The sequence below is a fragment of the Ursus americanus genome, chromosome 16, assembly GCF_024610735.1.
Source record: "Ursus americanus isolate L20-20 chromosome 16, mUrsAme1.1.p, whole genome shotgun sequence".
NCBI lineage: Eukaryota > Metazoa > Chordata > Mammalia > Carnivora > Ursidae > Ursus > Ursus americanus.
Window position 1 is genome coordinate 12,299,379 of NC_142142.1, and position 25,866 is coordinate 12,325,244.

General features: G+C 39.9%; 2 protein-coding genes across 3 annotated transcripts in view; one reads left to right on the forward strand and one right to left on the reverse strand.

Annotated features, from left to right (window-relative positions):
• Positions 1-6,318, reverse strand: part of RSF1 (remodeling and spacing factor 1) — a 140,509-nt gene extending 134,191 nt beyond the window's left edge. The window contains exon 1 of one of the 2 annotated variants that reach the window (XM_045816177.2): positions 5,905-6,318. In XM_045816177.2, the coding sequence (XP_045672133.1) occupies positions 5,905-6,094 (190 nt within the window). In that variant the 5' untranslated portion in view covers positions 6,095-6,318. The remainder of the gene's footprint in view (positions 1-5,904) is intronic. The other variant, XM_045816176.2, reaches the window with a different exon arrangement.
• Positions 6,319-6,512: 194 nt separating this feature from the next.
• AAMDC (adipogenesis associated Mth938 domain containing) overlaps positions 6,513-25,866 on the forward strand; it is a 38,191-nt gene continuing 18,837 nt past the window's right edge. The window contains exons 1-2 of the mRNA XM_045816180.2: positions 6,513-6,658; positions 18,344-18,493. Of these exons, the coding sequence (XP_045672136.1) occupies positions 18,362-18,493 (132 nt within the window). The 5' untranslated portion in view covers positions 6,513-6,658; positions 18,344-18,361. The remainder of the gene's footprint in view (positions 6,659-18,343; positions 18,494-25,866) is intronic.

Below are 25,866 nucleotides of genomic sequence, written 5' to 3' on the forward strand. Positions count from 1 at the left end.
ACTTTCGGATACCTCAGCTCTGTGATACACCAAAAACAATGGAGAATACATCTCTCCTTCCTTCTAAAAAATGTCTAAAGAATATTTCTTTATTCAAAAGTAGAAGAACCAAAACTGGGCATTTTCAACCAATGCTACCATTAATGGTCTACCACTGTAGATCCATGAAACTCTTGGCATGTGCATCTGGTAAGTAAGATCTTTTGCTTAAAACAATAGATAGGGGCTCCAGTTACAGTAAAGTCATCTTTCCACTTTGCAGAATTCACCTAAAAACAATTCGAACACCATTCAATTAGCACTAGTAGGAGTCCCAGTCATAACTCCAGTTATACATAAAAGGTACATTCTTTTGTACTTGACATTTGACTGTAAGAGCTGTATGTTGAATCATTTAAAAGTGCAAAAAACAAACAGGAACTAGAAGTGCACTAGTAAAATAAAATCTTAAAAAAAAAAAAAAAAATCACACCAAAAACGAATGATTCAACTTATTTAATACCATACAAATAACTCAAGTCAACCATAGTACCAACTAGGGGAATCATAACACATTATCCACACATACCTTAATAGACCGTTATTAGATATAAGTAACTTTTCAACCCATACCTATACAAAGGCTACCTTTCAAGAATGAAAAAGTGCATTTTCAACACTTGAAAAAGAATGTCCTCTGAAGGAGAGCAAAGACCCCTGGGAGCCTTGGCTGTTAGTAATCCCAAAGTGTCAATGTCCATTTTTACTTGTATCCATACGTCCCAATCATCCACTTTCAGTCAGGAGGAAGCTGGAGAAGTCCATACAGAGCACAGAATGAAGAGGGCAAAAGTAGACCATGAGGGACTAGGGATCAAACAACACCTTCAGGGGCACCTGGTTGGCTCAGTTAGTGGAGCATGCAACTCTTGGTCTTGGGTTGTGAGCTCCAGCTCCACCGTGGGTGTAGAGATTACTTAAAATAAATAAATAAAAATTAAAAGCAAACAAAACAAAACAAAAAAAACACCTCAGGGACGCCTGGGTGACTCAGCTGGTTAAGTGTCTGCTTCAGCTCAGGTCATCATCCCAAGATCCTGGGATCAAGTCCCATATCAGGCTCCTTGCTCAGCAGGGAGCCTGCTTTTCCCTTTGCCCTCCCCCCTCTTGTGTTCTCTCTCTCTCTCTCTCTCTCTGACAAATAAATAAATAAAATTTAAAAAAAAAAGCACCTTCAGTTGGCACACCCTTTTCCTATTCTAACTTATATCAAGAAATCTAAATTTTTGGGACGCCTGGGTGGCACAGCGGTTAAGCGTCTGCCTTCGGCTCAGGGCGTGATCCCAGCGTTCTGGGATCGAGCCCCACATCAGGCTCCTCCGCTATGAGCCTGCTTCTTCCTCTCCCACTCCCCCTGCTTGTGTTCCCTCTCTCGCTGGCTATCTCTATCTCTGTCGAATAAATAAATAAAATCTTTAAAAAAAAAAAAAAAAAAAGAAATCTAAATTTTTTTCCTGATAGTTTCAGCACACAGGTGGACTCTGAAAAGAATGGTCCGAATAGGACCAATGGTTAGCTACATACACTTGAAATCAATCTCTGCACCTTGGTTTTCTTCCCTGCAAACTAAAGTCAGAATGGACACAGTACTCCCTTCTTTCCAGCAACAAAACTCAATGATAATCTCTAGAGCAAAAGTTCCCAAGCTTTCTAAGTACCTAACACCCTCAGTATTCCAGTAATTCTTTCACAATAGCACTAGGCCAAGAAATACTAACAGTTCCACTTATCAAGTTGTTAGCAGCAATTTGAAAAACTAATCTACCTTAGCTGAAAAAAAAAAAGTTTTTACTTCATTCTTAAATAATCACACTTACTTACAGAATGCATATTATTAGGCACTCCACAACTTCTCAAACCTTGGAATCAAATTGGATACTGCTATTCTTATTTCCTATTTCTCACTGATTTTCATGCAGTATTTGCATTTTGTCACAGCAACCCCCAAAAACCCAACTTCACAAAGACACATCATCCAAAGGAATGTAGCACAATCTAATGTTCAAATCAGTAACTATGTGAAGCTGGTAGTTTACCTGGCAACCAACAGTTGTCAAGTACTGAAAATTTAAACAACCACACAGCACCTCTGTAAGTTAGTGACAATACAATGGGGTATCTTAGTGTAGTGTAGGAAACATGGCCCCTAGAAATAATTTTTCAGACAAGACCTAGGTTAGAAATCATATTCTAAGGGTGTTGGGTGGCTCAGCTGGTTAAGCGTCCAACTCTTGATTTTGACGCAGGTCATGATCTCAGGGTCCTGGGATGGAGGTCCAAGTTAGGCTCCAAGCTCACCAGGAAGTCTGCTTGAGATTCTCTTTCTCCCTCTCCCTCTATCCCTCCCCACCACACACAAGTGAGCACATGCACTCTCTCCCCTCCCCCTCTAAAATAAATAAATAAATCTTTAAAAAAATCAGATTCTACTAATAACTATATAATCTTGGGCACTGGGCACCTGAATCAACCTCTTAAACCTTAGTTTCTATGCCTGCCAAACCTCAAAGAACAGTTATGAGGAATGAGATGCCTGTACACAGTAAATGCTCAATAAATGCTTGTTATTATTTTATCATTCACACTTAAGCCAAATAAGCATTCTAAGCTAACGCCACAACGTCAAATAAACACTTACGAACAAATTTTTAGGGAAAAGATCATAAAGTGCTTCAACAATGACAATATAGAGACCTACAGTCTCCTCCAAAGGATGCCATGATGTTGCTATACCTATGACAAAAAATGACTAGGTAAAAGGTTTTAAACTGGTAACTCAGAAGAATACACTTGCAAAAGCACCTTTTAATGGACAATCACACTAGGAAAAACCAAAAGTTTTATAAACTAGGATTCTTTAAGCAGCACTAAGAATGCCTTTTAAAAATACAAGCTTACATAGAGCAAAACTCAATTGATTATAACAAACACTTCTCCCAAAGAGCATAATAGTTCAATATTATATCTATACTCATATCCCTAGTCTCACAACATGCTAAAAATTTAATATTTTAATTCCAAATGCACTTGTGTATCTTCTATCTTACAAACATCTTTAATAAAATTTATAATACAAGAATACTGCAAGTGCTTGGTTTATGAAAGGATTTTTGAAATATCTGATCCTCGGATATTATCTCTACTTACTTAGGAAATGAGTTCTATAGAAATTAAGTGATTTGCCCTACAACTTATATATTACTGTTCTGTGCTAAAAGCAGTATCTTTTAACTCTTTCTAGTACACAACTTCTTTCCAAAAAGACTCAGTACAAATCTTGTTAGTTGAATCACTGTTGTTTAATCCAACTGTTACAAGTAGGTTAACCATCATCAAAGGACTGAAAATCTTTTCCCTGCACAGTAATGGCATTTCACCTGCAGAGACTTTTCATTTGCCAAGTATCTTGAACTGTATAACATTAATTAATAATTATTCTTAGATCACATTATGACAAGATCTATTATTATAGATTCAACTATACCAATGGTAATACAGTGGTTGAGCCCACTGGTATAATCTCTCAGCCCAGAGTATTTCTCATTTTTCACTTAGCTGGTGGCCCATTGTTCAACTCTAGATGGAAAGGTAACATGAACTATTAAACTGTCTCTACTATTTTTTCTTCTATAACAAGCCAAATGCAGTGGTTAAAATACTTAAAAGGAATGGAAGGCAAAAACACTTGTATACCACCCACAATACAATGCCATCACAGGTCTATGCCTGCCTTTCAATTTGGTCCAAGCAAATTCCAAAAACAATTTGCCAGCAATCCTTTTCCCCACATTCCCAAATTTCTCTCAGATACGTTTATTACTATCACTTCCAAACGTATCCTAAAAGCAAGTTACTAAGCCATTCTACTTCACAGTGACTACTTCTCTAAAACTTGAATGTAAATCCAATTTGGTAATAAAATAACTATACTGGGAAGCTTAACTTTTAAAGAAATTCTGCAGGAAGTCTTTATATAATGTAAACTTATCACTCCTATTTTATACTACATTTAAAAAACTACCCTTTTAGGGGCACCGGTTGGCTCAGTTAAGGGTCTGCCTTTGGCTCGGGTCATGATCCCAGGGTCCTGGCATGCAGCCCCTTGTCAAGCGTCCTGCTCATCAGGGAGCCTGCTTCTCCCTCTCCCTCTGCCATTCCCCCTTGCCTGTGCGCTCTCACTCTCTCTCAAATAAATAAATAAATAATTTTTTAAAAACCTACCCTGTCATATGCCACAGTTTAAGGGTAGAGATTTGGACTACTGATAAGAGATAAGGCCTATACATAACTGCTATATTAACCTGAGTTTTTGGTAGCCACATCATTTTCTGTACAGCTAATATTTTGAAAAACTTCGTACCTGCACCCTTCCTAGCAATGTAAATACATTCTGTTAACAAACTTTTTCATTTCCATGGAGAACTGAAGAGCAACCTTGTTTCCTTAGAAAGGAAACAGCTATCTGTCTTATACAATACCCAGTCCACTTTAGCAACCTAACACGGACCACAAAAAAAGAAAAAAAAATCTATTTGGAAAAACGTCTCTTCTCCAGCCAAGAGCTGTTCCCAGATAAAGGCAAGGCTCAGAACACAGAAAAACAAAACAAAACAAAACAAAAAAAACCCCAAAAAACCTCCTCAAAGGGAAGAAATATGCCAGGCAAGGAGAGACATGGATCCGGAACAAATAAGGGGTGAGTGTACGCGATCAGTGTAAGGGCTGGAGGCAGCAGGCATAGCGCTGAGATGCTCCAGCGAAAGAACCAGCAGCAGCAGCGGCAGCGGCAGCAGCAGCAGCAGGAAGTTTCAATGGGGCCGGGCAGAGCATGCGCCCTGCACCCGCGCGGTGGCCTTATGTGGAAGGAGCACCACTTGCGAACACCAATAATAGACCAGCAGCACCAGAGAGAGAAACATGAGCAACAAGCACCTTCTTCAACTGTTTCCCCCTCCGTCTGAGCCCCTCCTCCAGCCTACATACTAACCACCCCACCCCACCCTGCAAATGGGAGGGCGACTTCTTCCCCTATGCTCTGCTGCCAAGATGAAGGGGGAAGGGATTAGAAAAGTGGGGAGATGCTTTTCTATTATTTGGGGGGAGGTGGGGAGAGGGAGGAGGAAAACTATGGGGGGGGGGAGGAAAAATTAACCCTCTACCCTCCAAAGTGGAGAAGCTGAACCGACTTCGACCCCCAAAGCGAGAACGGAGGAGGACCCCCTCCCATGGGGGAGGAGCAAACCTCCCTACTCTGAGAAAGGAGTTTTGGGGGTTAAATCTGCCCTCGAGGGGAAGGGAAGAGAGACGCGAGCGACTCTCCCGGGGGAGTTCCCACTAGAGGGAGGGAGAGCTGAAGTGTCCGCTGGCCCCCGCCCACCCAGGTGGAAGGAGAGAAAGGGGCGCCCCGAGAAGATGAGCCCAGCCTCCCCCGAGATGGTGGGGAGGATGGTGGGAGGAGGGGAAGAAGCAAGGGAGAGGAGGAGGAGAAAAGCGCAAAGCTGGCCGGAACCTGCGCTCCCCTTCCCCCGCCACCCAGGGGGAGAAGGGGTGGAGGACCGGCCCCTGCCGCCGGGGAACAGTCCCAGGGGCCGCGGACCAGCACAATGACCACTCCACGTCCCCAGCCCACACCTAGCCCGCGACGCCCCCCCACCTCTGCTCCGCGCCAGGCCCAGTGGCCCTAGGGGGTCTCTGCCCCGCCTCCCCACTGCCCAAGACCCTGGGGGCTGGGCGGAGAAGCCGGGCCGGGCGGAGCTGCGCCCCAGGGGAAGGGCAGAGCCGCGGAGGCCCGGGATGTCCGTAAAGAGCGGAGAGAAGGAGCGTGCCAGGGCCGCTTCCCGCCGGGCGTTCGGGCCCCTCTCTTACCTTCTCCACTGCCGACGTCCGGCGGCGGCGCCTGCAGCACCCGCTCCAGCTCGGGAAACGGCAACTCAGGAAGGTCGAGCAGCGGCCCGTAGCGCTCCAAGAAAGAGCACACTACGGCGAAGTTGGGGCACGAACCCGGGCAGCCCGGAGGAGCCATCGCGGCCGCCGCTGCTGCCGCCGCCGCCGCCATTTTGAACTGGAGGATGGAGGAGGAGGCGATGGGGGGGGAGTGGAGGGAGTTGGGTGCCGAGGAATGGCAGGGCAGCCTTACGAACAACAGGAGGCGCTAGTGAGTGAGCGCCCCTGTGGATCCGAGCGTCTCCGGCACCGCGCCGCGATCCCACAATACAACGGCTGCTCGGAGCAGTCGAGAACTGAGTCAGACGGGGGAAAGAGAGGCGCTCTATGCCTTTCACTTTCCGCCCTCTTTCCGCCCCTCCTTCCCTCAGTCCCCCCTTCCCTCCGTCTACTTCGCCCCTCCCACCTTGGGTTTGCCACAGCCTCGTGTGACAGGGGGAATGAAAACAAGGGAAGCGGGGCAGGGAGGAGGACTGGACGCTGAAGAGGCGGGACTTTTCAGGAGAGGTGGCCAATAGCCTTGGAGGGGGAGGAGTTTCGGGCGACGACTGGCTGAAAGGGGCTTTCGGGGCGGGGCGAGTGGGGGGAGCGCCCGGCAGAGAGGGCCCGAAAGAACCGAGGTGAGAGGTAAAGCGCGGAGCCGTTTGGGATCGCAGCTCTACTGAGAGGACGTTGGGTGAGTTTTGGGGGGATTCCGGGAACTGAAACCGGCCACCAGATGGTGGGGGGTTGGGGAGCGTGTTAAGAAGCAGAAACAGGGGAGAATAGAAAAAAAAGCACGATTGTGGGAGAAGTTTGGGAAGGGGAAAGGTAGAGGAGTGCCCTTAATTAGAGGTTGGGATGGGACCTTTGTAAGGGTAAGTGCCTACGAAGCTTTACTGAGGGATATTGCTGTCTACTGGGGTACAAGAATCGCAGCTGTGCTGGAAAACAGGGTCTGAGGGCTCTGGGGGGGGGGCGAGAGCCTGAGGGAACGGCTATGCTCGTAACACCTGTCTGAGGAATTGGGGCCTGGTAGAAGGTCAAGGTCTGAAGGGACCAGCTCTTCAGGCAGACCAAGGTATGAGGGGACAAGGCCCTGCTGTGGTTGACAGGATGTGAGGGGAATGGACTTTTGAGGCACGAGGATCTAATGGGACGAGACTTTACAGGGGGACCAGGGTCAGAGGGTGGGCTAGGACTCCACTAAGAGAACTGACAGGACAGCAGTGAACATTCTCCCACAAAGAATCTCAGAAAACCATCAATCATGCAAAGTATAATGTGCAACTTGGGATGCAAGGTGCATTACGATTAGAAGCCTGAGCTTTGGAAGTCAGCCATACTTGGGTCCTAACAAAAGTGCTTCAGGTCATTGTAGAAGATCCTTCAGTTCTTTGAACCTCTGTGAAAGGGAGATGATAATAATACTTACATAATAGGGTTTTACTAGCTAGTCACAGTAAATTCATCAGCACGATGCCCAGGCACATTCATTGTAATGATTTTTAAAACGTTAGTTGCTATTACTTAACAAAGGAATTTGTAAAATCTAGATGAATTCAGCTGTAATTTATATAGCCTACTACTTTGAGCCAGAATTTTCAGCGAGCTTAAACTTACATAGTACTGAGGTGTCTGGGTGGTTCAGTCAGTTATGCATCTCACTCTTGATTATCAGCTCAAGTCTTGATGTCAGGGTCCTGAGTTCAAGCCTGGCATTGGGCTCCATGGTGGTCTTGAAGCCTACTTCAAAAAAAAAAAAAAAGTAAAAAAAAAAATGTTAGGGGATGCCTGAGTGGCTCAGTTGGTTAAGTGCCTGCCTTGGGCTCAGATCATGATCTCGGGGTCCTGGAATAGAGCCCTCTCATCTGGCTCCCTGCTCAGACGGCAGTCTGCTTTTCCCTTTCCCTCTCCTCCTCCCCCCTACTTGTGTGCTCTCTCTCTTCCTCTTTCTCTGTCAAATAAATAAAATCTTTTTAAAAAATGTTAAAACTTACATAGTACCTACTAAAAAAGAATTTGAAACAAGGTATAATATAACCCATGTAAAATTGGAAATTTTATGAAATTTTATTGGGAACAGAGAAAATGCTTACAATTAATTGAATTTTGTTCTGTATTTCTATGAAAAAAACGTAATGGTCTATATCATTCTCATTAGCTAAAGAGAAAATATTCTTTTTTATCAAGAGAGAAAAAAAATCTAGGGGTGCCTAAGTGGCTCAGTCAGTTAAGTCTCCAACTCTTGATTTCAGGGTCGTTGGAATTGAACCCCGCTTTGGGCTCTGCAATGAGTCTAGAACCTGCTTAAGATTCTCTTGCTCGTTCTCCCTCTGCCCCTCCCTGCTCAGGCATGCTCTCCCTCTCTCTCTCAAAAATAGAAATTTTAAAAAAGAGAAAAAAATCCATATTGTAAGTAGAATTTATAACCTAGAATACTGACTCCTAATCCTGAGTAATATACAAACTCTTTTTATTTTTTTAATTTTTTAAAAGATTTTATTTGACAGGGAGAGCACAAGCAGGGCGAGTGACAGAGGGAGAGAGAGAAGCAGATTCCCTCCTGAGCAGGGAGTCAGACAAGGGGCTGGATCCCCGGACCCAGAGATCATGACCTGAGCCAAAGGCAGGCGCTTAACTAACCGAGCCATGCAGGTGCCCCACAAACTCTTTTTAAAGGGAAAAAAGTGTGTTTTTTTGAAATTTCTCAAATACTCTTGAAAATTTCATTTTAAGAAATACTGCTGTGAGAAATTAAAGTCAACATAACAATGTGAATGTACTTCACGCCACTGAACTATACACTTAAAAATGGTTAAAAGAGTAAATTTTAGGGAAGCCTGGGTGGCTCAGTTGGTGAAGCGTCTGCCTTCAGCTCAGGTCATGATCCCAGGGTCCTGGGATTGAGTCCCACATCAGGCTCCTTGCTCAGCGGGGAGCCTGCTTCTCCCTCTGCCTGCCTCTCCCCCTTCTTGTGCTCTCTGTCTCTTTCTCTCTCTCTCTCTCTCAAATAATTAAATAAAATCTTTTTAAAAAAAAAGTAAATTCTATTTTATATATATTTTACCACAATAAAAAAAGTAAAACAAAAAAAGTAAAGTCTTACATTAGGAAAATGTCTATGGTTGTGACTTATAGCAAAAGAGAAGTTTTCATTTAATGTGTACTAAAATACTGTTTTAAGCAATACTGCTTAAACACAAGTCTAAATTAAAACATTGGTAGAACTATTAGACTGCCAAGTATGTATCTCTAGACCTGGGGACTTGAAGACCCCAGTTTAAGAAAAATCTGACCTAGAACACATTGTTAACCACAGTTTTGCAGAAAGATACAAAAAATCTTGATAAAATCGTATTTAATTGAACTTAAATAAAGAGCAGATACACAGTATTAAATAAAATTACATCTTTATGAAGCAGAGAAAGGACCTTGTGAAGGAACTTTTATAGAAAGACCTTTCAACCAAATGAAGTTTTAATTATATCATTTTGTAACCCTTACCTCCACCCATTCCTTTCTAGGTCTTCACTTTAGCTATTCCAGCTCCTCACCTCCTACTCGTCCATAGGTTGTAAAATAACATACTAAAAGAAAGCCTTATACTATAGTTTTCTTTTCTCAATCCTCACACTGTTACTCAAAGAGAAACTGATAAATAAGGTTAGAGTTTCTCCCTTTTCTAATCCAGATTGGCATGGGAACAAAGTCCTTGGGCATCAGAAAGTTATATCCACCCAAAAGATAAGAAAAAGATTTAGCTCATACCTTCACTAAGTCTGTTTTTGAAAAGAAAATAAACATTCTTAACGACACCATCTCTTTTTGGCTTTCTGGACCCAGAGAAGTTGTGGGTTACAAGAGTCTAATCCCAGTTTAGGTAGTTAATTGACTGAGTTATATACATCAGACCAGAATATAAAGATAGAGTAGCCTTTAAAAAAATCTGTAATTTATTGCTACTGCCATGAAGAAGCCTTCGAACAAGCATTAAATTACCTACACTCAGTCTAACTTTGTTTATGATTAAGAGATTTATTAAGATGGTTCATATTTTGCATCCTATTAGGGAAAAGAGAAAACTTGCTCATTGAAAATTAATGGTTAGTTTATTCAAAATACTAAAAAATCTGAAACAACCCAAATGTTCATCAACGGAAGAATGGATGAATAAATTGTGATTGATTCTTGTAACAGACTAGTATTCATACTAATATATACTTGGTACTACAACATGAGTGAATCTCAAAACCTGCTGAGTGAAAGAAGACAGACACAAAAAACAGGTACTATACAATTCCAGCAATATGATTGTCTAATCCAGGGGAATAGAAATCAAATTAGCAGTTTCTTTTGAGCGTTGAAAGAGAGTGACTAGAAACGTACACAAGGCAAGTTTCTGGATACTTTCCATATCTTGACTGGCAAGTTTATACATTTGTCAAAATCTTTTTTTTTTTTAAGATTTTATTTATTTGACACAGAGAGAGAGAGTACAAGCAGGGGGAGGGGCAGGCAGAGGGAGAGGGAGAAGCAGGCACCCCGCGTAGCAGAGAGCCTGATATGGGGCTCTGTCCCAGGACCCCAGGATCACCACCTGAGCTGAGGGCAGACGCTTAACCCACTGAGCCACCCAGGTGCCCCCATTTATAAAACTCGTTGAATTCTAAACAATATCTGTGCAATTAGCAGAATGTAACTGTGCTTCAATTTTAAAATTTAATGGCTTATCCCTCAATTATCCCAAATTGCATTGATAAGTTTGCCTTGCAACAGAATAACTAATATGTATTTGTCTCCACAACATACAATCTTTGCATTTGTTACACATATTTTTTAACAGATACTGTAAGCCTGGTAAATGTATATTGAGGTGAATTAGATTTAGTTGTGTAGCCAATTTGGGGAATTCCTAATCAGTCATGAGCGAATTTACATCAGTTTGTTTAAAGTTCACTTTTTTTTTTTCAGATTTATTATTTGAGAGAGAAAGAGCACATATGTGCACAGGGGGAGGGGTAGAGGGAGAGAGAAAAGGAGAGAAGCAGACTCCCGGCTGAGCAGAGAGCCCACAATGTGGGGATCCATCTCAGGACCCTGAGATCTTGACCTGAGCCGAAATCCAAAGTCAAGACACTCAACCAACTGAGCCACCCAGGTGCCCCTAGAGTTCACTTTTTAAACAGTTAATACATCTAGATGTGTGTGTGTATATATGTTATATGTAGAGAAAAAGTTATTAAGTGTCAACAGAAATAGGAATCTGTGTTCGAGATAGTTTAATAAGAAAATATACAAAAAGAAAGAGAAGTTGTAATAAAAATAAGATTTAAACCAGCCTTTTTTTTCTTTTCCTAATGATAATCAAATTCTGTGTTGCAGCAGAATTCTAGTCATTGAAGAAAGCACTTTTAGAAGTGTCTTACCATCTTTTTTTTTAAGAGTTATGCATTAGTCTAGTCTCTTAAAAGAGTGGCTGAGACTAATTTCTCTGGTGGAATAAAGATTTTTTACTAAAAAAGTTTAGGAAACTGCTGATATTAAAATGTATTACACCTCATATTGTTGCTATGTGTTTACATGTTTTAACTTTACCATTAGATAATTGAGGGCAGGGATTGCATTATGCAGTTTGGTATCTTGTAAGCAAAGACTAATAATATTCACTAATGTAGACTAAAAAGGTTATAGTGGCTGTTAAGATATTAAGATACTGTACTCACCTGCTAATTGCAGAAGAACCCCGGCCCTGAGTGAGCCTCCTAAGTAATCCCTGGCACACTGGCTGCCCCACTCTCTTTCTAATAACTCCCAGCAACTGAACATTCAATACAGACACAGCAGACCCTATTCCAGCATTCCACTCCCATTTTGATGTGGCCAGTGCACATGCTGCCCTCATTATTTATTTTGAATATAGCCTTAGCCTACAGTAATTTTTTAAAACTGTCCGTCAAGGCCCATTAGTTGATTTTAAAATCAATTTGGTGGATCAAGACCAAAATCATATTAAAAATGAAAAAATAAAAATAGAACAGTACTAAAAAAAGGGGGTGCTAAAAAAACAGAACAGAAAATAGTGTATCACATAAAATAAGGATAAGTATGATAAGTATATTGTAAGAAACACATACGAAATAAGTATGTTTGCATGTGTGTGTGTTATGATATAAAATGTATTTGTTGCTGTGGTTTAGACAAAGAGTTTGAAACACATTCCCTTAGCTTTACATGTGGAGGAAAATGAATGAATGAATGTCTGGATGAATGAACAAATGAGATCTTTATCACTTCATTATGACAAAGGAAACAGATATTATTGGGTAAAATTTCTGTTTTAACTCCATACTCCTAGATGACATCTAAGCATGACTACAGTAGTTATTGTATATTTTTCGTTTAGTAAAATTTTATGATATGTCGGAAACATCAATTCTCCAAGTGCCAAGCAGAACTAGGTTGCAAAAGTATTTCTTCAATACTATTGAGATGACATTGGGGGGGGCGCCTGGGTGGCTCAGTCGATTAAGCGTCTGCCTTAGGTTCAGGGCATGATCCTAGAGTCCTGGTATGAGCCCTACGTCAGCCTGCCTGCTGGCGGAGAGCTGCTTCTCCCTCTCCCTCTGCCGTTCCCATACCTTCCCCTCGTGCTCACTCTCTTGCTTGCTCTCTCTCTCTCAAATAAATAAATAAAATCTTTAAAAAAAGGATGACATTTGGATAGCTGGTAAATCATTAAGATAAGTTGTGTCAAAATCTTTAAGTTGCAAGTAAAAGACAAACAGACTTAAACAATAAAGGAAATTTATTACCTTATGTAATTGAAAAGACCAGTGTTAGCTCATGCTTGAGGTATGGTCTGATCAGGTGGTAACTCTCTTAGTATGTCTCTCTGTGTTATTTTCCTATGCATGGGCTGAATTTTCAGACGGATTTCCCTTCTGGTACTGGTAGTTTTAAGGTACTCTTCTATATTCTATCCATCCTAGCCTCAGTATCTCAGAATTTCGCCAGAAAAGTCCCCAAACTGATGCTGATTGGTACATCTCAGCTCACATAGTCAACCATTCAGCCAGCATAACCAGTGTAGAAAGTGAAAGTAGAATGTACTCAATGCATTAGCCTAGGTCAATGCTTTACTCCTACAAGTAGAGATACAAAGGTCAGTGCTTCATTCTTTTTTTTTTAATAATAATATTTTTTATTATATTATGTTAGTCACCGTACAGTACATCCCTGGTTTTTGATGTAAAGTTCGATGATTCATTAGTTGCGCATAACACCCAGTGCACCACGCAATACGTGCCCTCCTTACTACCCATCACCAGCCTATCCCATTCCCCCACCCCCTCCCCTCTGAAGCCCTCAGTTTGTTTCTCAGAGTCCATAGTCTCTCATGCTTCATTCCCCCTTCTGATTACCCCCCCCTTTCTTTATCCCTTTCTTCTCCTACCGATCTTCCTACTTCTTATGTTCCATAGATGAGTGCTTCATTCTTAAAACTAAAGGTTTATCAAAACCACAAGGAGAGTGTGCCTGGGTGGCTCAGTCTGTTAAGTGGCTGCCTTCAGCTCTGATCATGATCTCAGGGTCCTGGAATTGAGCCCCACAGCAGGGAGCCTGCTTCTCCCTCTTCTCCCCACTTGTGCTCTCTCTCACTCTCTCTCATTCTCAAATAAATAAATAAAATCTTAAAAAAAAACAAAACACAAGGAGTCAGTGCATCAAGAGGCCTAATATACATGAAGCAAAAACTGACAGAATTGAAAAGAGAAATAGAGAATTCAACAATACTGCTTGGAGAATTCAATACTCTGCTTTCAGTAATGGTCATCGAGGAAAACTAGGAAAAAGATAGGCTTGAACAATACTATAAAATAACTAGACCTAACAAACATCTACGGACACTGCATGACAATATAAATAAACATTTTTCTCAAGAGCACATGGAAAGTTCTCCAAGATTAACCATGTGCTAGGGCATAAAAAAGAAGTCTCAACAAATTTTAAAGTGTTGAAATGATGCCAAATATGTTCTCCAAACATGGAGTTAGACCAGATTCAAAAACAAGAAAATTTGGAAAATTCATTTATATGTGGATATTGTAAGTGACACACACCCAAATAATCAATGGTTCAAAGAAGAAATCTCAAGGAAAATGAGAAAATACTTTTAGATAGATAAAAATGAAAACATAAAATATCGAAGCTTAAGGGATGCACCTAAAGCAATCCTTAAAGAGAAATATACAGCTGTATGTAAATACTTGTATTAAAAAAGATTATTTCAAATCAATAATCTAACTTTCCAATTTAAAAAACTGAAAAAAAGTGTGGCACCTGGGTAGCTCAGTCGGTTAAGTATCTGCCTTCGGCTTGGGTTGTGATCTCAGGGTCCTGTGATCGAGCCCCACATCGGGCTTCCTGCTCAGCGGAAAGCCTGCCTCTCCCTCTCCCCTCTGCTCGTGTTCTCGCCCACTGTCTCTCTCTCAAATAAATAAAATCTTTTTTTTTTTTTAAAGATTTTATTTATTTATGTGACAGAGAGACAGCCAGCGAGAGAGGGAACACAAGCAGGGGGAGTGGGAGAGGAAGAAGCAGGCTCATAGCGGAGGAGCCCGATGTGGGACTCGATCCCAGAATGCCGGGATCACGCCCTGAACCGAAGGCAGATGCTTAACCGCTGTGCCACCCAGGCGCCCAATAAAATCTTTTTTTAAAAACTGGAGAAAAAATAAAAACTAAACACAAAATAAATAGAAGGAAGGAAATAATAAAGATTAGCATAGATATTAATGAAATAGAGAACAGAAAAATAGAGAAAAGCAACAAATCAAAAAATTGATTTGAAAATTCTTTGAAAATAACCACAAAATTGGCACATCTTTAGCTAGACTAGCCAAAATGAAAATAGAAAAGTCAAGTAACTAAAATCTGAAATGAACAAGGGGACATCACTATCTATAGTAATTTTAAAAGGATTAAAAAGGAACAGCATAAATAACTGTATGCCTACAAATTAGATAATCTAAAGGAAATGAACAAATTCCTAAAACAACAAAAACTATTGAAACTCAAGAAAATCTGAGTGGAATTATAACTAGTAAAAAGATTGAATTAGGAATGTGAACCCCCTTTGTCCCTCCCCCAACAGAAGGCTAAGAAAGGCACCAAGAGTGCTAATACACAGAATAAAGGCCATATGGGGGAAAAAAGGAAAAAGGAAAAACAAAAAAAGGAAGGAGGAATCCATCTGCAAGCCAGGAAGAGAGGTCTCACCACACATCCTGCTGGCACCTTGATCTTGGACTTCCAGCCACGAGACTGTGAGAACATTTCTGGGTTTTTTTTAAGCCACTCAGTCTGCCATATTTTGTTATGGAAGCTTTAGAAGACTAACACAGAAATCTTTCTCAACATTCATAACAACTCATTATACTTCTCTTACACCACTTTTCAAAAGTTACTTCATATTTTTAAAAACTACCTTAAAAAATTACAGTTATTTGTATGTCTTCTCTCCTCTAGGGTAATATTAGTTCCTAAGAACAGGAATCATGTCTTATAAATTTTTATCTTCCTCCCATACCACCTAAAACAGTGCGTTTATGTACTTTGCTATGTATTTTAAAAATGGATATTTAGGGGTGCCTGGGTGGCTCAGTCGTTAAGCATCTGCCTTCGGCTCAGTTCATGATCCCAGGGTCCTGGATCAAGCCCCGCACCGGGCTCCCTGCTCAGCAAGAAGCCTGCTTCTCCCTCTGCCACTCCCCCTGCTTGTGTTCCCTTTCTCACTGTCTCTTTCTCTCTGTCAAATAAAGAAATAAAATCTTTAAAAAATTTTTTTTATTTAAAAATAGATATTCAGCATTTAAAGCTGAATTAGTAGTTATTAATGTTAGGCAGAAATATCACTTTGCTAATGTGTTTATTTGGAGATTAAGTATGGTTTAAGGACTTATATACATAGGTGCCGAATTGACAAGGGGTGGACTGTGATGGTTAGTTTTATATGTCAACTTGGCTAGACTACAGTACCCAGTTATTCAGTCAAATGCTAATCTAAGTGTTGCTGTGATGGTGTTTTGTGGATGTTAACATATACAGTCAGTTGACTTTTAAATAAAGGAGATTGTCCTCGATATTCTAGGTAAGTCTCATCCAATCACTTGAAAGGCCTTAAAAGCAAAGCTGAGGTTTCCTTGAGGGAGAATAAATAATAGTAATTATTGTTTGTACAATTGTACTATAAAATTGAAACGATTGTAATTGTTACTGGAATGACAACTTCTGCCCAAGAGTTAGCAGCCTGCCAAACTGCCTAGACATTTTGGACTGGCCACTCGCCACAAGTGCATGAGACACTTCCTTGAAATAAATCTCATAGTCCGCATAATCTACTGGTTCTGTTTCTCTGTAGAGAAACTATTACAATTAATCTTTTAGTTATTTTACTTATAAATACTTGAATTTCTATGATTCTTTTTTTAAATCTCTTTCTCTTTATTGCAATTCTATATGAATTAAATTATTGTCTTCATAATTTTCTTTCATTCTTTATAATGATTTCTTTATTCTTTGAATGTGTTTATAATAATCTCTTTGAAATCTTTGCTAAATCAAACATATGGAAACACTTAGATACAGTTTCAGTTGATGAGTATGGTTCATATTTTTTGTTTCTTTGTTTAAAGATTTTATTTATTTGATAGAGTGACAGAGCACGAGCAGGGCAAGGGGCAGAGGGAGAAGCAGACTCCCTGCTGAGCAGGGAGCCTGACTTGGGGCTCGATCCCAGGACCCTGGGACCATGACCTGAGCTGAAGGCAGACGCTTAACTGACTAAGCCACCCAAGTGCCCCTGTTTCTTTGCATGTCTTATAATTTTTTGTTCAAAGCTGAATATTTTAGATAGTATATTGCAGAAAGTCTGGATTCTGATTCCCCCCCTGCATGTTATTCTTTGTTTGCACTTAGTCACTTGCCTAGACTAAATCTGTCAGTTCTATCTCCCACGCAATGTGTGGCCATTAGGATCTGTTTTTAATTTTTATTCATCTTCTAAAAGTTTATTATTATTATTATTATATTTATATTTTGTTTATTTATTCATTTATTTACTTATTTATTTATTTTTGTAATCTCTGCACCTAACATGGGCTTGAACTTATGACCCCGAGATCAAGAGTCACAGGCTCTTCCAACTGAGTCAGCCAGGCGCCCCTTTAATTTTTATTCTTGCTCTTTTTCAAGCTTGGTTTCCTAGGGGTCTCCTCTGTGTCTGTATAGCTCAGTGTTCAGTCAAAGAAAGACTGTTCAAATACCTGAAGCCAGTAAGACTTTCACTCTCTACTGGTGGGTCAGTGTGTCCACTGAGGAGTACATGCAATGTTTAGAATGTTTTCATTTCTTGCCTTGCTTTTACATTGTTCTAAGTCCTCTTGAGCCATCTTGCTTCTCGATTTTGCATGTGCTGTTGGCTCTAGGGGCCCAGAATGTTTGTGTGATTTAGGCTTCCTCGGTTTTTGTCTTTGATAATACACTCACAGCATTTGGTCCACTCCGGATATGTGGAGAGCTTATCAAGCCCGCTATGGCTATGTCAGCTCTGAGAAATTCCTGTTAAAGCCCTGCCTACTCTGCAAATCCATTGCTTGCTCCAAACAGGCCCACAATAGCAGGGAAGCAGAGCCACCTGCCATCCGTGTTTGCTTGCCACCAAGATCACCAGTTTAATTTATAATACTCTCAATCAGTCAAGCCTCCTTTGGCCAAAGCAACAGGACTGTTGTTGATTTTCATATCCTGCCTCAACCAAGTTGAATCTCTGTGCCAACTGAACTGATTAGGGGCATGACAGTAATCCCGGGCAGGAACAACAAGCCATGTTACTGTCCTCCGAAATTCAGTGGTTTTCATAAATAAGTGTTTCTCAGCTTGTAGTATGCCTTTATTATTATTTCTAGAGTATCAAGTTATTATTTTGAAAGGTTTATCCAGCTTTATACTTGCTGTCTGGAGAAAGGATGTGTCAACCTCCTCAATCCATCATGCTGAAGTAAATCTTTTAATTTTATCTCTCAAAAAATATCAAGAATTCCAGCTGGAGTCTGAGAAGTAATGTAGTATCTAGTGTCCATGGTTAAATAACTCAGGATCCCAAAAGTTAACATTTTACTTTTTAGACCTCTAGAGAAGAAGTCACAACCACATAAAGGACAAAGATGCTTCTTAATTCATAGCGGACCAGGGTTTATGGCATTCTGCATATAGTATTGTATTTTTAAATACAGTTTTGTATATAGTATAGCTCCTGTATTTTGGAGTTGTTTCAACCTTACTTCATAACTTATTTTATATATTTTTCTTCTAATTTCAGAATTCAATTAAGTTCCTTATGTCCTCCCCTGAAATTGCTTCCCTGTCATGGGGGCAAATGAAAGTACAAGGCTCTGCTAAAACCTATAAGGACTGCAAAGTGTGGCCAGGGGGAAGTCGGGCTTGGGATTGGAGAGAAACAGGAACTGAGGTAAGCTATCAGTGTTTGGTTGAAACTGCTTAAGGCTGACCAAGTGATTTCCAACCTCCTAAGCCATAATGACCAAGTGAAAAGTAACTATTCCTCTTATCTCCCCCCCCCCCCCCGATATAATGCACATATCATTAACGCACCCTTTTTTCCCCAAAGATTTTATTTATTTATTTATTTATTTGAGAGCGAGTGAGCCAGACAGAGAGCAAGCACAAGCGGGGGGGGGGGGGGGGGGCGGAGGGAGAGGGAGAAGCAGACTCCCCACTGAGCAGGGAGCCCCATGCAGGCTCTGTCCTGGGACTCCAGGATCATGACGTAAGCCAAAGGCAGCAGCAGCTTAACAGACTGAGCCACTTAGGTGCCCCTAACTCACCCTTTTAAAGTATGCAACTCAGTGGACTTTTTGTTGGCATAAACTTGCGCAATAGTTATCAGTGCTAATTCTAGAATTAGAATTCTAGAATTATCACCTCAAAAGGAAACCTCATAACCATTTGCAGTCACTCCCCTTTCTTCCATTTCTTCTCTTCCCCCCAACTCGTGCAACTACTAATCTACTTTTCTTTTTTTAAGATTTTATTTTTTTAAGTAATCTCTATACCCGATGTGTGGCTCGAACTCACAACCTGAGATCAAGCGTTGCATGCTCTTCCAACTGAGCCAGCCAGGCTCCCCTAATCTACTTTCTGTAGCTATAGATGTGCTTATTCTAGACTTTTCTTATGAATGGAATCATTTAGTTCTCTTAGGTATATACCTAGGTTTGAAAATGCTGGTCATATGACAACTCTAGATTTAATCTTTTGAGGAAGTGCCAAATTGTTTTCCAAAGCAAATGCACTGTTTTACATTTTAGATTTTAGGAATTATGAAAGTTCCAATTTTTCTAAATCTCTCCTCATTGACACTTAGAATTTTTGTTTTGTTTTGTTTTTATTATATATTATCTTGGTGGATGTGAAATGTTATCTCACTGTGGTTTGAACTTCATTTCCCTTGTATTATACTTCCTCCAGGTTTCTCATTGTGCTATGCTCAAGGTAGAGGTTGGGTGAAAGAAGAGAGCCCCTACCTCTTGACCATTCACTTAGGACTCAGTCTCAGCAACGGACAGCTGGGGGCAGGATGAGAAACACTTAAGTCCTGTTTCTCCTAGGAACAAAGCCTTCCAGCTGGTAGCTGAGAGGGTAAGCGATTTTGTGTTCTTGGCTGCAGGAGTCTGGAGTGGAGCTCCACCTCACTTAGCTGGGAGCAGAGTGTGTGTGTTGGGGGAGGGGGGTGTCAGGCAGCAGTCTTCGTGAAAAACCACAGATACTCACCTTTCCTACCAAATATTTATAGATTTTCCTGAAGAGATGTTTCTTCATTTGTTGTTCTTAGGATACTTTCCAAATGGTTTCTTTTTTCCAATTTTTTTTATTGAAGGGGGTATAAAATTTGTTTTTTGTGGGTTTTTATAGTTTTTCTTTGTTTCCTTTAATGATTTTCATTTTGGAGCAGATCATGGAGCTCTTCGTACTGTAATGGTGGAAGTTGATCCTTCAGTTTTGAAATTTTGCTTGATACATAATTCTTGATTAAAAGTCTTTTTCTTTTAGTACTTTGAATATGTCATCCCACTTTTTTGGCTTCATTGGTTACTAATGAGAAACCAACTGTTAAAGGTCCTTGGACTTGACAAGTCATTTCTCTCTTGTTGCTTTCAGAATTCTTTGTCTTTTGCTTTTGACAGTTTCACTGTGGTGTGCCTACACGTGAATCACTTTGAATTTATCCTACTTGGAATATATTGAACCTTGTGGATAGGTACATTGTTGTTTTTCATCAAATTTGGGGAATTTTCAGCCATTCTTCAAATATCCTTTCTGCCCCTTCTGTCTCTCCTCTCCTGTGATACCCATTATGAGCATATTGCTATGCTAAATGATAGTCCCTCAGATATCTGAGGTTTTGTTCATTTTCTTCATTCTTTTTCCCTTTTTCTCAAATTGGATAATCTCAACTGATGTATTTTTCAGTTTTGCTGATTCTTACCTGCTATTGAGCTTTTTTAGTGAAATTTGCACTTGGTTATTGTACTTTTCAACTCCAGCATTTCTATTTTGTCCTTTAAAAAATAATTATCTCTTTATTGATATTCTCTATTTTTTAAGGTATTGTCCTCATACTTTCCTTTAGTTCTTTGAATATGGTTTCCTGAAATAATGATTAGGCAGAGGTTTCTTTATATGCCTGCAACCAGTAGGTGTTCCAGTGTTTGCAGAAGGGCTCTATATGCAATTTGGGGTATGTAGTCTATACTCAGCCAGGCTGTTTAAAATTCTGCCTATTTCTTGCTTGTGTTGAGTCTCAAGGTGAGCCAGAGCGGTGAGCTTAGGACCTTCTCATGTCATTCTTGAGCATGTGCACAACCCTGGACATGCGTATTGCTATTTCAATACCAAGATTCATATCAGAGTTTTTCAAAGCCCTCTATGTATATCTTATTTCCCAGTTTTCCCTTTTGAGTCTTTTGGTTGACCTCTTGTTTGCCCTATTGTCTAATGCATCAGGCAACTGCATTGTTAAACATTTGTCTCTGATAGTTTTGGACAAATTTCTTTGGGGGTGGCGGTGGGGGAAGACATTTACACTGGCAACTCCAAGTCAGATCAAATAAAGACAGCCTATGAGTTGGGTTGTCCAGAGAACCATCAGACAGGTCAAATAATGACAGTTTTCTGGGAGTGGGGGTTTGAGGGAGTTTTGATCCATTATTGCATCTTGCGTGACTTCCAGGCTGGTAGGTTTTCACTGTGATTGTGGGTTGTTGCTTTTCAAGGCTACCACAGAACTGGGGATAGAGAGTAGCTTGGAATAGGGCAAGTTAAAATTGCACAAAGCTCACTTTTCAGCGATTTTTTTTTTGTAATCAACACACCCTGAATTGCTGGAAACCTTTGTTTCAGAGAGAACAGAGTAAGTTTATTTTTACACTTCTTCCATTATTCTCATTGCTTTTATGAAGAAGAGGATTTTCAGAGGTTCTTCACAACATTTTCTCTGATATCACTCAGAAATAACTGTTTCGGGGGCGCCTGGGTAGTTCAGTTGGTTAAGCGTCTGCCTTTGGCTCAGGTCATGATCCTGGGGTCCTGGGTTGAGCCTCACATTGGGCTCCTTGCTCAGCAGGAGCCTGCTTCTCCCTTTCCCTCTGCCTGCCACTCCCCTGCTTGTGCTCTCTTTTTCTCAAAAAAATAAGTAAAATCTTAAAGAAAAAGGAAGGAAGGAAGGAAGGAAGGAAGGAAGGAAGGAAGGAAGGAAGGAAGGGAAAGAAAGAAAGAAAGAAAGAAAGAAAGAAAGAAAGAAAGAAAGAAAGAAAAGGAAAGGAAAGGAAAGGAAAGAAAAGAAAAAAGAAAAGAAAAAAAAAGACTGTTTTGGATTCATACTTATGCAGTATTATGCTGGACATGGCTTTCACTGCCTTGTGAGAATTGTTAAATTTTCAGGAATTTTGTAAGCCAGTTTTTAGATAGCTGTTATTGAAAATTAAATTATATAAATTTACTTAAATCATTTAAGACATAGGTAATATATTTAAAATTCATTATTCCTAATTATTTTTCTACATTTTATGCTTTTGAAATTATTTACATCCATTGTTATCTGTATGGTGAAAACACTACATATGTGCCACTGTACATCTCTTATTAACTCTGCATTCAAGTGATGTCCATTGGTATCTTAAACATGATGGGAGTGTTTACACCACAGAAATTGGAAAACACTACATACTGGGTTTTTTGGTTGTTGTTGTTGTTTTCTATTTTTTTTTTTTTTGTCTTTGTAACTTTATGGCTTTAAAAAAAATTTTATGGCTTTAAAAATTGTATTATTAAACATAGTAAGTTTAATTCATTATAAATTATAAATAATAATATACCTGTGTACTCATATTCCAGCTTTAAAAATAAAATCTTAGAAGTTTGTTCTTTCTCTCTACCCTTAGCAGTATCCTGAATTTCCTTTATATTTTTCAAATATCTATCTGTATCCACACCCATATTTTGTATTGTTCTTCATATTCAAATTTTTATGTGAATGGTATCATCTGTTGTCCACTTTTTTTTTGTATTGAGGTTTTATTCCATCTTTGTCTCTTCTTTTGGAAGCTGTGTGTTTTATGTCTATTTGCTTAGTGGTTATCTTTAAAATTGTAGTATATTAGGTTGAACCACATGAGACTGACAATATTTTATAAAGAGTTGAATTTAGGAATTTCATGTAGTTCATCCTAACAGAATCTTATCGTCTAAAATGAATTTTTATCTTTACTTCAGTACACTTTCCTCTCATCACTTCCCTTCCATCTTACACGTTACTGTTATCTAATAATTTCGTTCCTTTAAAAGTAGATATTTTCTTATTGTATCATTTAATTAAGATACTTTGTTTTTTAATCATTACAATCAGTGTTTGCTTATATTTACCCACATGTATACCAGTTTCCTTGCTTATCACGCCTTGCAATTTGGATCAGTTGTGGATCAATTTCATTCTTTCTTTTCTTTTCTTTTTTAATTGACATCTTTGCAAATTCCTTTAGTGAGGATCTGTTGACAAACTCTGTCCATTTTTGTTTGTCCAAAAAAGTTTCTCATTTATTAATTCTAATTTTTCTGGGTGTTCTAGGTTGACAGTATTTTTTTTTATCTGTGGGCATCCTGAATGGTCTGACTATGTCCTTTTTGACATTTGACCTGTCAAAGACTTACATTCGTTTCTTCTAGGCATCCTACATTACTCTTAGTCTGGGACAACTTTTAGTTAATTTCCTGACTAGGAGCTTCCCAGATCAGGCTGATAGTGTACATTTGAACCCCAAAGTGATGTGTAGGCAAGTTTGTGATTATAAATTCTCAGGAGACGCATTTTTCCCTAACACAGGGCCCCAGCTGGCTGAGGCAGACCGGTTTCCTTGTCCTTGTCCTGGATTTTTTTGGTCAATTCTTTCATTGAAGATGGATTTAAGAAGGGCACTCTGCACATTTGGGAGGGCTGTCACAGTTCCAACGTCCCACCTTGCTCAAGTCTTACCTCCTAGTCTCAGAGTGTCTCTTAAATTAACCAGTCAGGAAATGACAGATGTTGGCAAGGATGCGGAGAAAGGGGAACCCTCCTACACTTTTGGTGGGAATGCAAGCTGGTGCAGCCACTCTGGATAACAGTATGGAGGTTCCTCAAAAAGTTGAAAATAGAGCTACCCTACAACCCAGCAATTGCACTACTGGGTATTTACCCCAAAGATACAAATGTAGTGATCCTAAGGGACACCTGCACCCCCATGTTTATAGCGGCAATGTCCATAATGGCCAAACTATGGAAAGAGCCCAGATGTCCATCAACAGATAAATGGGTAAAGAAGATGTGGTGTATATATAATGGAATATTACACAGCCATCAAAAAATGCAATCTTGTCATTTGCAATGACGTGGATGGAACTAGAATGTATTACGCTAAGCAAAATAAGTCAATCAGAGAAAGACAATTATCATATGTTCTCACTGATATGCGGAATTTAAGCAACAAGGCAGAGGATCATAGGGGAAGAGAGGACAAAATGAAACAAGATGAAAGATGAAACCAGAGAGGGAGACAAACCATAAGAGACTCTTAATCTTAGGAAACAAACTGAGGGTTGCTGGAGGAGAGGGGGGTGTAGGGGATGGGGTGGCTGGGTGATGGACATTGGGGAGGGTATGTGTTGTGGTGAGAGCTGGGTGTTGTGTAAGACTGATGAATCACAGACCTGTACCCCTGAAACAAATAATACATTATATGTTAATTAAAAAAAGAAAAGAAATTATATGAATGACATAAATGAAAAAATAGTTGAGTATTGAAAATCTTAGCATATGGCTAGATTAGTATAACTCCAAATGTATATAATTTGTAAACAAATTGATTTTATATTTCTCTTTCTCTAGAGTATCACGTTCTATGTGACATATACTTCCAATGATAAAATTTCTCGTTAAAAATTAAAAAAAAATAAAAAAGACTGTAAGAATGGCAAATGCCCCAGGCCTCTGGGTATTTCCCTTTCCTTTGCAAGCTCAGCTAAGCATTTCAAGGGATGTTTATTTTTATCCAGCATTTGTAGGCATTTTTTTTAAAGATTTTATTTATTTATTCATTTATTTGGGAGAGACAGAGATAGTGACAGAGAGCGAGAGCGGGGAGGAGAGGGAGCTTAGCAGGGAGCCCGATGTGGGACTCAGAGCCGAAGGGAGACGCTTAATGGACTGAGCCACCCAGGTGCCCTGTAGGCATTTTGTTTAAGGAAACTTTTCAAGTTTTATACTTTATCACATTTTAAACAATCACACCTACATAAACTGCATAGTGAAAAGTCATACCTACATAATTGGGCTCCACAGAAAAAGAGAATTCCAGCACATGCTCTCTGTGCATGCTTGGTTTTGAATCACATGCACTCATCATTTTGGTCCAGACATCTAGTTGCTTCTTAGCTACCAACATTGATCTTAAAGAAAGGAATATACCGGATTGGTTAAAGGAATGGGAGGGCATTGAGATATAGAAGGGACAGAATGAGAGAAGGCTGACGAATCAAAGACACAATGCTTGTGAACCAAATGACTCCACTGGATTATTTCATAGACTGAAGCTCGAGAGGTGTGAGAGTAGGCAGGAGGATAGTTGACAGAATGTCTGCAGAGTCGGGTTTACATCTTATTCAGTGGACAGCGCATAGCCATTTGAGGTACTATGCAGGAGACTGATGTGTCTGACAAAGATTATCCAGATTATAGCCGTAAGATATATTGGAGTACTAATTTATGAGTGGGCCACATTGAAGAGATTTTTTCCTCCTCAAAAATGGATTTAACACTATAGAGTGTACTTTTTCCACATAGGACTGTATGAATTAATATTACTATTAACCTCATCCTTTATTGAAGGAAAATTAAGGACAGAGAAGTTATATAACTTGCATAGACACAGAGCTAAAAAAAAAAAACATGAAATCAAATGGTAAACCCAGGTCACATTCTAACTTTATTTCCCATTCCTTCCTACTACATTGTGATTCCTCTTATAAACTTTAAGATTAAACATTACAAAACTGAAAATAAAAAACCCTATAAAAACTGAGGAGGTACCATTGATGATAATAGGAAAATGGAAAGGGTTGCCAGAAGTTTAATTTTTACCTTTAAAGTTGTATTTGTCAGTAGGATAAGCAAGAGGAGGTATTCTAGAAGACTAGAGGTTCTAGTTGGAGGGATAAGAGCTGAGAAAGATAGAGGAAAAGCCGAGTGTTAGTCTAGAACTCAACTGTACAGAGACAGAAGTACATGGAATC